At 49.4% G+C, this 12,151-nt stretch overlaps 1 protein-coding gene across 2 annotated transcripts in view; it reads left to right on the top strand.

Moving 5' to 3' along the window:
- cnppd1 (cyclin Pas1/PHO80 domain containing 1) overlaps positions 1 to 5,757 on the top strand; it is a 30,247-nt gene extending 24,490 nt beyond the window's left edge. For both annotated transcript variants that reach the window (XM_078404363.1, XM_078404364.1), the window contains exons 7-8: positions 1,847 to 1,964; positions 3,150 to 5,757. In XM_078404363.1, coding sequence (XP_078260489.1) covers positions 1,847 to 1,964; positions 3,150 to 3,857 — 826 coding nt within the window. In that variant the 3' untranslated portion in view covers positions 3,858 to 5,757. The remainder of the gene's footprint in view (positions 1 to 1,846; positions 1,965 to 3,149) is intronic.
- Positions 5,758 to 12,151: the final 6,394 nt, after the last annotated feature.

Here is a 12,151-nt window from a genome sequence, read left to right as displayed (position 1 = left end):
TCTTATTAAATCTTTTCAATAGACAATAGGTGCAGGAGTAGGCCATTCGGCCCTTCAAGCAGCACCGCCATTCAATGTGATCAAGGCTGATCATTCTCAATCACTACCCCGTTCCTGCCTTCTCCCCATACCCCCTGACTCCGCTATCCTTAAGAGCTCTATCTAGCTCTCTCTTGAAAGCATCCAGAGAATTGGCCTCCGCTGCCTTCTGAGGCAGAGAATTCCACAGATTCACAACTCTCTTTTCCCCCCTCACCTGGTTCTTGATTCCCTTACTTTGAGTGAAATACTCTGTGCTTTTTCCCTATCTAATCCTCTCATGATCTTATACCCTTTATAAGGTCACCCCTCGTCCTCGTGCGCGCCAACGAATAAAGTCCCAGCCTGCTCAACCTCTCCCTATACTAGCTCAGACCCTCGAGTCCTGGCAACATCTTCGTAAATCTTCCCTGTGCCCTTTCCAGCTTGTCAACATCTATCCCTCTAGTCTAAACCTGCAAACCTTTATCTGCGTGCTAAGACTGAACTCTATTATTGCACTAAATCAGGTGGCAGAGTGGCACAGCTGGTAGAGCCACCGCCTCACGGCACGAGGGGCTGGCTTGATCCTGAGCTGGGGTGCTGTCTGCGGGGAGTTTGCATGTTCTCCCTGTGACTGCACGGCATTGCTCTGGTTTCCTCCAACGTCTTTCAAAGACGTTCGAGTTTACAGGTTAATTGCACTTGGTGTGAAGGGAGACACAAAGTGCTGGAGTAACTCAGCGGGTCAGGCAGCATCTCAGGAGAGAAGGAATGTGCGACCCAAAACGCCGCCCATTCCTTCTCTCCCGAGATGCTGCCTGACCCGCTGAGTTACTCCAGCATTTTGTGTCTACCTTCGATTTAAACCAGCATCAATACACAATAGACAATAGGTGCAGGAGGAGGCCATTCAGCCCTTCGAGCCAGCATCGCCATTCAATGTGATCATGGCTGATCATTCTCAATCAGTAACCCGTTCCTGCCTTCTCCCCATACCCGCTGAGGTTACTCCAGCTTTTTACGTCTATCTTCAAGGTCCAAACGCAACCTTCCAAGCTGTCAAAACTAAATGCTGTGAGCTTTCAAAAACATTCAAACTATTAAAATATGAAAGATACTTTAAAATAGCGCCGGAGACCCAGGTTCGATCCTGACTAAAGGTGTTGTCTGTACGGAGTTTGTACCTGTGACCTGCGTGGGTTTTCTCCGGATGCTCGCGTTTCCTCCCACACTCCAAAGACGTACAGGTTTTTATAAGAAAGTGTAAGAAAATAACTGCAGATGCTGGTACAAATCGACGGTATTTATTCACAAAATGCTGGAGTAACTCAGCGGGTCAGGCAGCATCTCAGGAGAGAAGGAATGGGCGACGTTTCGGGTCGAGACCCTTCTTCAGACTGATGTCAGGGGGGCGGGACAAAGGAAGGATATAGGTGGAGACGGGAAGACAGTGGGAGATCTGGGAAGTGGGAGGGGAGCTTTGGTAAATTGTAAATTGTCCCTTGCGTGTAGGATAGTGCCAGTGTACGGGGCGACCTTAGCATGTAGGATAGTGCTAGTGTACGGGGCGATCGCTGGTGGGTGCGGACTCGGTGGGCTGAAGGGTCTTTTTCCGCGCTGTATCTCAAGGCTAAAGTTAAGACGCAATATGTAGGACAGAAAGTGCAGGAGTAACTCAGCGGGTCAGGTCGCATCGCTGGAGAACATTGATGGGTGATATTTCGGGGCGGGGACCCTTCTTCAGAAGAGATATACAGTGGATAAATCACCTGACCTTCCGTGCGGCCAGGATTTTAATCTTGTGCTTCAATTTCTTTCTTTACAGGGTGGCCGAGTCTCAGGGACTAAAACGAGGCTGGTTCACGTACACGGACTTGTGTGTGCTACTGGAGCAGGCACTGTGGCAACAAGTGTTTACAGAAGTCTACCAGCATGTTGTCAAGGTAGCATTCATTCACACCCTTCAATTATTTCATTGTTTGATTCTTGTTAAAAGGCACGGCACAGAGCAACTAGTTAAGCAAGTTTCATTTGGGCATTCACGGTGGCGCAGCGGTAGAGTTGCTGCCTCACAGCGAATGCAGCGCCGGAGACCCAGGTTCTACGGGTGCCGTCTGTACGGAGTTTGTACGTTCTCCCCGTGACCTGCGTGGGTTTTCTCCGAGATCGTCTCCGAGATACCTTCGATTTGTACCAGCATCTGCAGTTATTTTCTTATAGAAACATAGAAAATAGGTGCAGGAGGAGGCCATTCGGCCCTTCGAGCCAGCACCGCCATTCGTTGCGATCATGGCCGATCATCCACAGTCAGTAACCCGTGCCTGCCTTCTCCCCATACCCCTTGATTCCACTAGCCCCCAGAGCTCTATCTAACTCTCTTTTAAATTCAACCAGTGAATTGGCCTCCACTGCCCTCTGTGGCGGAGAATTCCACAAATTCACAACTCTCTGGGAGAAAAAGTTCCTTCTCACCTCAGTTTTAAATGGCCTCCCCTTTATTCATAGACTTAGACTCAGCTTGTATACATTGGAATTTTGAAGGATGAGAGGGGATCTTATCGAAACGTATAAGATTATTAAGGGGTTGGACGCGTTAGAGGCAAGAAACATGTTCCCAATGTTGGGGGAGTCCAGAACCAGGGGCCACAGTTTAAGAATAAGGGGTAGGCCATTTAGATCAGAGATGAGGAAAAACTTTTTCAGTCAGAGAGTTGTGAATCTGTGGAATTCTCTGCCTCAGAAGGCAGTGGAGGCCAATTCTCTGAATGCATTCAAGAGAGAGCTGGATAGAGCTCTTAAGGATAGCGGAGTCAGGGGGTATGGGGAGAAGGCAGGAACGGGGTACTGATTGAGAATGATCAGCCATGATCACATTGAATGGCGGTGCTGGCTCGAAGGGCCGAGTGGCCTCCTCCTGCACCTATTGTCTATTGTCTATCTTCGGTTTCCTCCCACACTCCAAAGACGTGCAGGTATGTAGGTTAATTGGCTTGGTAAATGTAAAAATTGTCCCTAGTGGGTGTAGGATGGTGTTAATGTGCGGGGATCGCTGGTCGGCGCGGACCCGGTGGGCCGAAGGGCCTGTTTCCGTGTTGCATCTCTAAGCTAAACTCGCCTCTCTGTTGCAGGTTGCCTGCATGCTGGGGTTCGTCTACCTGACCAGCGTCGCGGGAATAATCGGCGGCTCAGCGATTGTCCGACAGGCCGTGTCCTCGAGGGGCCAGGCGGACCCCTTCCCCAGCGCCGAGGAATCGGTTCTGAGCCAAGGAGTTGTCCCGGACCGAGTGAAATGCCCGCAGGAGGCCGAGCCGTGCCCGCCGTCCAATCCTGCGGTGGCTGACGTGGCCAGCCCGCCGGGCACTTCCCCCGGCCTCTGTTGCTGCCTGTTGGAAAATGACTCGAGATGGACGCATTCTGGCTTTTCAATGTCGGCGCTGTGCATCTGGGGGACTGTCCTGACCTCCTTCACGTGCGTCACTGACCAAGAGGAGCCAAGGATCCCGCCGCCCATCTCCTGTTCTACTTGTGGCAGGCTGCGGGGCGAGACCGGGGTGGCCGTCCAGTGCGGGGCGTCGAACCAGACGTCCATCGGGATCTCCTTCCGCCGCAGCCCGTCGGGACTGTTCCCCGCCTTCGGTCCGCGAGGCGTCTTCTCCCCCAGATGTCCAGGCTGCTCAAAGGACAGGGCGCCAAACGCCAAGAAGCCTCCTCCGACTCCCAGCTTCCAGCGACTCATGGACCTACTCTGCCTCCCCGGCTCCCTGAGGATGAGAAGCTGCCCGACAGAAACGCCAGCAGCGTTCAACCAGCTTGTGATACCCGTCTTGCCCAGTTAGGCAATCGGTCTTTCTCCCCCCCCCCCCCTCCCCACCATTTGGAATTTGGAACCATTTTATCAACCTGATCCCCACTTACGATCATTCTACTTCAGTCACACAACCCAGCAATTAGACCAGTTACCTCGGCCTCCACCAGAATCCTGGGCCTGACCTGGCAGCTGTTCCCAACTTGAAGGTAGAGCGAACTCACCAACGTTGATACGTGCTCGCAAATCTGCCACTGTAACTCCAAAATACAATTGTGGAGCCGCGGGCAAACTAGCACTTCTCTCAGCGGACTTCAGCAATAAATTTGATATGTTCAAAGTCACTTTCGTGTACGTAGGGACCCGCACATCGCAGTCCTCTCAAAACGCTCAAATTACTTTGAGAGGCCGGCGGCGGATTATTCTGCCAGAGAACGCGGCGGTCGCCTTGTGCCGACCAACTTGCGCAAAGAGCGACACGAAACGGAAGACTTAGTTTAGAGGTACAGCGCGGAAACAGGCCCTTTCGGCCCACCGGGTCCGCGCCGCCCAGCGATCCCCATACATTGGCACTATCCTAAACCCACTGGGGACAAATTTTTACATTTAACAAGCCGATTAACCTACAAACCTGCACGTCTTTGGAGTGTGGGAGGAAACCGAAGATCTCGGAGAAAACCCACGCAGGTCACGGGGAGAACGTGCAAGCTCCGTACAGACGGCGCCCGTAGTCGGGATGGAACCCGGGTCTCCAGCACTGCATTCGCCGTAAGGCGTCAACTCTACCGCTGCGCCACCGTGACCGCCCCATCTCACCCTCGGTGCTGAAAGCTGATGAGAGAACAGCATTTGGAACAGAGCAATGGAATATCTTTTTAACGCCAAATCTTAACCAACTGGAGCAAGTTAACCTGTGACTCTAATTTCATATCTCACCTACATTGACAGCAGGAGGAGCTTGGGGCTTGTGCTTGCTAAAGTGCTTAGAACAGCGCCTGTTACTGGCCCTTCTCAGCAAACATACCCGACACTTGACAGTGCTCGGTCTTGCCTTTAGGTCGCAGAACCCGAGGTTTGCAGGATTTCTATCCCCTGCACATTTTGTACAGCTGTTTGAAGACCTTTTATAATGAAAAGGGTTTGATGAAAGCATCGAGGAATCGGATGTGGAATCCAAAATGGTTGCCTATTTTTTTCCGCTGATGCCGGATAACCTGAGGGAAAGCGACACAACTCGTGACTCGTGCGCAAAAGCTAGATTTACTAATAATCGTCTTGTGAAGTATGATTATGGGGTATAGCATTTACAACGCATTTACATAGCATTACAATTTAAAGTGGTTGGGTTATGCGGGACCCTTGCCTTTGCTTTCTAATTTTTTTATTAAGGAGTGATTTTCTAAATGCGGAAGATTTAAGCTGTGTTTCCCACGGTCGTTTGGAGAGATTGTAAGTCTCTGATGAGGCAAACAAACCACGTTACACTCTAGCGGGGTGATGGAGGAAATTAGGAAAATAAGTCCCTCTCTTCAATAATTTCAGTGATGGAGATGCAAGAAACTGCAGGTGCTGGAATCTTGAACAGAGCAAAAGTGCTGGGGGAACTCAGGGGGATGGGGCAGACAACATTTCGGGTCAGACTGAAGAAGGGTCCCGACCCGTAACGTCGTCCATCCACTCCCTCTACACACGCTGCCTGACTGGCCGAGTCCCTCCAGCACTTTGTGCTTTCATTCATTGATGAAGATGGTTGCAAAGATTTTTAGACTTAGAGGTACAGCGCGGAAACAGGCCCTTCGGCCCACCGAGTCCGCGCCGCCCAGCGATCCCCGCACACTAACACTATCCTACACACACTAGGGACAATTTTTAATTATTACCCAGTCAATTAACCTACATACCTGTACGTCTTTGGAGTGTGGGAGGAAACCGAAGATCTCGGAGAAAACCCACGCAAGTCACGGGGAGAACGTACAAACTCCGTACAGACGGCGCCCGTAGTCAGGATCGAACCCGGGTCCCCGGCGCTGCATTCGCTGTAAGGCGGCAACTCTACCGCTGCGCCACCGTGCCGCCCTAAGAACTTGCTATGTCAACACAAGGAACTGCAGATGCAGGGTTTGCAACAAAAAAAAAGACAAAACAAAGAGCTGGAGTAACTCAGTGGGTCAGCCAGCATCTCTGGAGAAAATGGTTAGGTGATGTTCAGTCTGAAGAAGGGTCCTGATCCGAAACGTCACCTCCCCATTTTCTCCAGAGATGACCTGCTGAGTTATTCCAGTAGATTGTAGTTGATGTAGTTTTTAAGCATCTGCAGTTCCTTGTGTCACTCGTTTGGCAGGATTACACGTGCATAACGTCGTGGCGGCACGGTGGCCCGGCGGTAGAGTTGCTGCCTCACAGCGCCAGGGACCCGGGTTCGGTCCTGACCACGCCTGCTTGTCCGTACGGAGTTTGCGCGTTCTCCCCGTGACCTGCGTGGGTTTTCTCCGGGAGCTCCGGTTTCCTCCCACACTCCAAAGACGTACGGGTTTGTAGGTTGATTGGCTTGGTATAAATGAAAATTGTGCCTCGAGTGTGGGATAGTGTTCGTGTACGGGGATCGCTGGTCAGTACGGGCTCGATGGGCCAAAGGGCCTGCATCTCTTAAGTTTAAACTAAACCCAGTCGAACAGATCGTTAACGACCCAGCCAGCACTAATCCAGTGTGGAATTTGCTGATTTCAGCCAGAACATTGGTGAACATTCCTTTTTGTTACTAATTCCAGCACCGATGAGCATCCAAACACAAGTAAAAATTAAAAAAAAGAGGGTTAGGGGGGGAAGAAAAAATGAAGCACAATGATACTTTCAACTTCTATCTAATGGGCCGCTCGAGAAATGTCGATGCATTCATATGAAGAAAGACTGGATAGACTCGGCTTGTACTCGCTGGAATTTAGAAGATTGAGGGGGGATCTTATAGAAACTTACAAAATTCTTAAAGGGGTTGGACAGGCTAGATGCAGGAAGATTGTTCCCGATGTTGGGGAAGTCCAGAACAAGGGGTCACAGTTTAAGGATAAGGGGGAAGTCTTTTAGGACCGAGATGAGAAAGGTTTTTTTCACACAGAGAGTGGTGAATCTGTGGAATTCTTTGCCACAGAAGGTAGTTGAGGCCAGTTCATTGGCTATATTTAAGAGGGAGTTAGATGCGGCCCTTGTGGCTAAAGGGATCAGGGGGTATGGAGAGAAGGCAGGTACGGGGTACTGAGGTGGATGATCAGCCATGATCATATTGAATGGTGGTGCGTACAGGCTCGAAGGGCCAAATGGCCTACTGCACCTATTTTCTATGTTTCTAGGACCAGAATTAGGCCACTCGGCCCATCAAATCTACTCTGCATTTCAATCCTGGCTGATTCATCTTTCCCTCTCAACCCCATTCTCCTGCCTTCTCCCCATAACCCCTGACACCCGTGCTAATCAAGGATCTGTCAATCTCCACCTAAAAATACCCAAACGACTTGTCCTCCACAGCCGTCTGTGGCAACGAGTTCCACGGGTGGAAGGATAAATGTGGACCCGAGGTGCACAGTTGAATAATCTCGCAGCATTCGGCGACGCAGCGGTTGAGTTGCTGCCTTGAATGCGCCCCAGACCATGGGTTCGGTCCTGACTTTGGGTGCTGTCTGAACGCATGATGTACGTCCTCCCTGTGACCGCGTGGGCTTTCTCAGGGAGCACCGGTTTCATCCCACACTCCAAAGACATGCAGTTTTGCAGGCTAATTGGCTTGGTGTAATTGTAAATTGTCCCTAGAGAGTCTAGGATAGTATTAGTGTGCGGACTCGGTGGGCCGAAGGTTCTGTTTATGCACTGCGTCTCTAAACTAAACACCCTTGAGGCATGAGGATTGTGCTCTTGGCTGAGACGGGACAGTGAAGCCTCTGTACAGAGAGGTGGGTTACTGTGTCTACCCCGCTGCTCATAAAGACCACAGCTGCCACTTTCCAGTTCCCAGATGCGGTTTAAGCTTGGTTTATTGTCACGTGTACCGAGGTACAGTGAAAAGCTTTTTGCTGCGTGCCCCACCAGACAGCAGAAAGACAATACACGATTACAATCGAGCCATTCGCAGTGTAAAATTGTGGAGCGATTGTCATATGTGTTTGTAGATCTGCTTCTGTGGCTGGCACGCAAATGGTTGCCTGGGTTACCCATCATATCAAAACGTTTATCGATCTGCTTCAAATATACTCGGCAAACCGGGCTTCCACAACTCGCTTGGCCGGAACGTTTTAGTGATTCATGGCACATTAAGTGAAGACATTTCTTCTCAGTCCCAAATGTCCAGGCCTTATTTTGAGATGGCTGAGAAATAGCCTCCCTGCATCTATCCCATCTAGCCTCTCAAGACTCCGGCATTTTGTACCTACCTTTGATTTTAAACCAGCACGGAAACAGGCCCTTCAGCCCACCGAGTCCGTGCCGACCGGCAAGGAATATGGAGCAGGTAGACAAGATTAGTTTATTACATTCGGCATGGACATTGAGCCAAGGGTCAGTCCCGGTACTATAGTTTTCTATGTGTGTGACATACATGGACGAAAATTGGCGTGAAGGGATTTCAATTTTTTTTAAAAAGATCAGTATGGTTTCTCTTGAAGTCAGTATAAAAATCCCATATTTATACGTTAATTGGAATATCCCTGTTACAACTATTAAAATGTCAGCTTTGTTCTCCTGCACTGAATTAGTGGTGGTGACAACAAGGTATTTCAAGGAAACACCGGTTGTCACAATGGTTATATTAAACAATCCACAAGGCAGCAAGACTGGATATTTTATCGGTCAACTCAGAAATGATGGATACTATTAAACGGGAAATCAAATGCCCTTCTGTTTTGTAATGGCCAAACTGGTTTTTATCATGAAAGATGAAATAAAATGTACAAGCAACTAAAATTTCTGCTGTGACTGAAATTCATCCTTTTGAAGTGAGGATAAGAGGCCAAGTCCCCCAGGGTTAAGGACAACTTTCTTCCACCTTGCCAAACACTTTATCTCCCCTTCCCATCCCACACTGACCTTTCTGTCCTGGGCCGCCTCCATTGTCAGAGTGAGGCCCAGCGCAAATTGGAGGAACAGCACCTCATATTTCGCCTGGGCAGCTTACACCCCAGCGGTATGAACATTGACTTCTCTAACTTTAAGTAGCCCTTGCTTTCGCTTTCTCTCTCGCTTTCTCGCTTTCTCTCTCTCTCTCTCTCTCTCTCTCTCTCTCTCTCTCTCTCTTTTCCCCCCTCCCTCCCTCCCTCCCTCTCTCCCTCCCTCCCTCTCTCCCTCTCTCTCCCTCCCCCTCCCCCTCTCTCTCCCCCTCTCCCTCTTCCTTAGCTCTTTGAGATAGCAGAGGCAGGAACGGGGTACTGATTGAGAATGATCAGCCATGATCACATTGAATGGCGGTGCTGGCTCAAAGGGCCGAATGGCCTACTCCCGCACCTATTGTCTATTCCCCTTTCCCAGTTCTCCGACCAGTCTGACTGTTCAATTACATTTTATCTCTGTAGGAAAGAACTGCAGATGCTGGTTTAAAGAAGGGATGGGTGACATTTCGGGTCGAGACCCGAAGAAGGGTCTGAAGGAGGGTCTCGACCTGAAACGTCACCCATTCCTTCTCTCCAGAGATGCTGCCTGTCCCACTGAGTTACTCCAGCATTTTGTGTCCATCTTCTGTTTAAACCAGCATCTGTCGTTCCTTCCATCTCTCTTCCACCTCCATTCTATACATTCTTGGATCAATAATGAAGCCTAGGCATGATCCAGTCTCTTCCACAGGTGGGGTGTGAGCATTAGCCACACAGCGTGGAAACAGGCCCTTCTGCCCAACTTGCCCATGCCTACCAAGATGCCCCATCTACCCTAATTGCACCTGCCCGTGCTTGAACAATATCTTCCAAACTTATTTTAAATATTGTTATCATAAGTGCCTCAACTACCTCCTCTGGCAGCTCATTCCATTTGCCCACCACACTCTGGAAAAAGTTGCCCTTCAAGATCCTATCAAATCTTCCTCCTTACCTTCAACTTATTCCCTCTGGTTCTTGATATCCCTACTCTTGATATCCTTATCTATTTAGAAGGATGAGAGGAGATCGTATCGAAACGTATAAGATTATTAAGGGGTTGGACACGTTAGAGGCAGGAAACATGTTCCCAATGTTGGGGGAGTTCAGAACCAGGGGCCACAGTTTAAGAATAAGGGGTAGGCCATTTAGAACTGCGATGATTAAAAACTTTTCACAGAGAGTTGTGAATCTGTGGAATTCTCTGCCTCAGAAGGCAGTGGAGGCCAATTCTCTGACTGCATTCAAGAGAGAGCTAGATAGAGCTCTTAAGGATAGCGGAGTCAGGGGGTATGGGGAGAAGGCAGGAACGGGGTACTGATTGAGAATAATAATAATAATAATAATAAGCATTTATTTTATATAGCGCCTTTCCAGAAGCTCAAAGCGCTTTACATAAACAATCATAACATAAAAACAAACAGACAAACTATCCTAACGGAGAAGCGGCGAATAAACAACGCCAGCGTCCTCTCACGTCAAGGTCCGGCAGTAGACAGCAAAAAGCACAGGACACACAGATACAATTTTTACACAAACAGCCATCACAGTGATTGCTCTAGGCACACCCTCACTGTGATGGAAGGCAAAGTCTTATCTCCTCCTCATTTCTTCTCCCGTGGTGCCACGAGGTGATCGAGGCTCCCAACTTTTTGAAGCCCCCACCGGGCAATGGTAAGTCCCAGGGCCGAGCCAAGCAGGCCGATGAAGGTCCTGAGCCCCCACTGGGCGATGGAAAGTCCCAGGGCCGAGCCAATGATCAGCCGTGATCACATTGAATGGCGGTGCTGGCTAGAAGGGCCGAATGGCCTCCTCCTTCACCTATTGTCTATTGCAATCATGATCTTATACACGTCTACAAGATCACTCTTCATCCTTCTGCGCTGCAAGGAATAGAGTCCCAGCCTGCCCCAATCTCTCCCTAGAGCTGAGGCCTTAAAGTCCTGCCGAGTTCCTCCAGAACTCTTGTGTTTTGTTCAAGATTCCAGCATCTGCAGATCCTTGTGTCATCTTTCTAGATCTACCTTCTATCTGTGCGGGAAGAAGGCTGGTGGAGAGAGGAGGGGCAGGACAAAGCTCGCCAGGTGATAGGTTGGTATAACTGAAGGCGTGGTTTAATAGATGGTTGGACAAGGCCAGAGACGAAAAGGCAGAAGGTGTGAGACAAAATAATTGAAGAGTTGTGGATTGTGAAGGACTAGGTGGAAAGAGGTGTGAATCCAGGTGGACCGCAGGGGATAGATGTGGGGGGGGGAGAAGATGGGGGGGGGGGAGGAGAAGATGGGGGGGGGGGGGCGGAGAAGATGGTGGGGGGAGGAGAAGATGGGGGGGGGGGAGGAGAAGAGGGGGGTGGCTTACCCTACTAGTAGTCACCCAAAATTGGTGAATTTAATATTCATACCATTGGACTGTAAGCTATCCAAGTGGAATAAGAGGTACTGTTCCTCCAGTTTGCATGTGGCCTCACTCCGGCAATGGAGGAGGCCCAGGATAGGAAGATCAGCATGGGAATGGGAAGGGGGGGGGGGGGAGTTAAAAATGGGCAGCGATCGGGAGACCCAGTCGGCCTTGGTCGACCAAAACTCTCGCCAAATCTTGCCCTTGCTTGTGATGTCAACAGACCCCATTCTATTCTTACATTCCAATGTTGATCTTGGTTTATTATTGTCACAGGTACCGAGGTACAATGAAAAACTTTGTGGTATTTTCAAGGCGAACCAATCAAACGCCTCCCCCCAAAAAAGGGGCAGGTTTTGAAGGGTTTAACATCCCACATTTGTGCAGTGGGTGGGAAACGAATGTGGAGTTAATCCAAACAGTGAATAAATCGTGGGAACGCTCAGTGTTCTGGATCCTGGTGATATGGTAATAGTTATTGTTTCGATTTGGAACACTAAAGATTTACTGAACAAATAATTTTGGAACCTTTCACTGATTCGATTAGATGATTATATCTGAGGGACCTGCTGAAAGCCCGGGAGGAAGAAAGGTAATTTGGTCGATGAATTTATCAGTTATTAGTAAATTAGTATTAAGTTATCCAGTTGCCCGAAATATTAATCCATAGACACAAACTCAATTTGCTGTAAATACTCTGAAATGCAGTTAACCTCTGCAGTTGGGAGGTCTACAAATAACTGCTTTTGGGTCGGTTTGTTGGTTAGAAACAGAAACATAGAAAATAGGTGCAGGAGGAGGCCATTCGGCCCTTCGAGCC

The sequence above is a fragment of the Rhinoraja longicauda genome, chromosome 8, assembly GCF_053455715.1.
Source record: "Rhinoraja longicauda isolate Sanriku21f chromosome 8, sRhiLon1.1, whole genome shotgun sequence".
In the NCBI taxonomy this organism is placed as follows: domain Eukaryota; kingdom Metazoa; phylum Chordata; class Chondrichthyes; order Rajiformes; family Arhynchobatidae; genus Rhinoraja; species Rhinoraja longicauda.
Note: the sequence above shows the minus strand (reverse complement) of the source record. Positions and strands in the feature narration are given on the sequence as shown.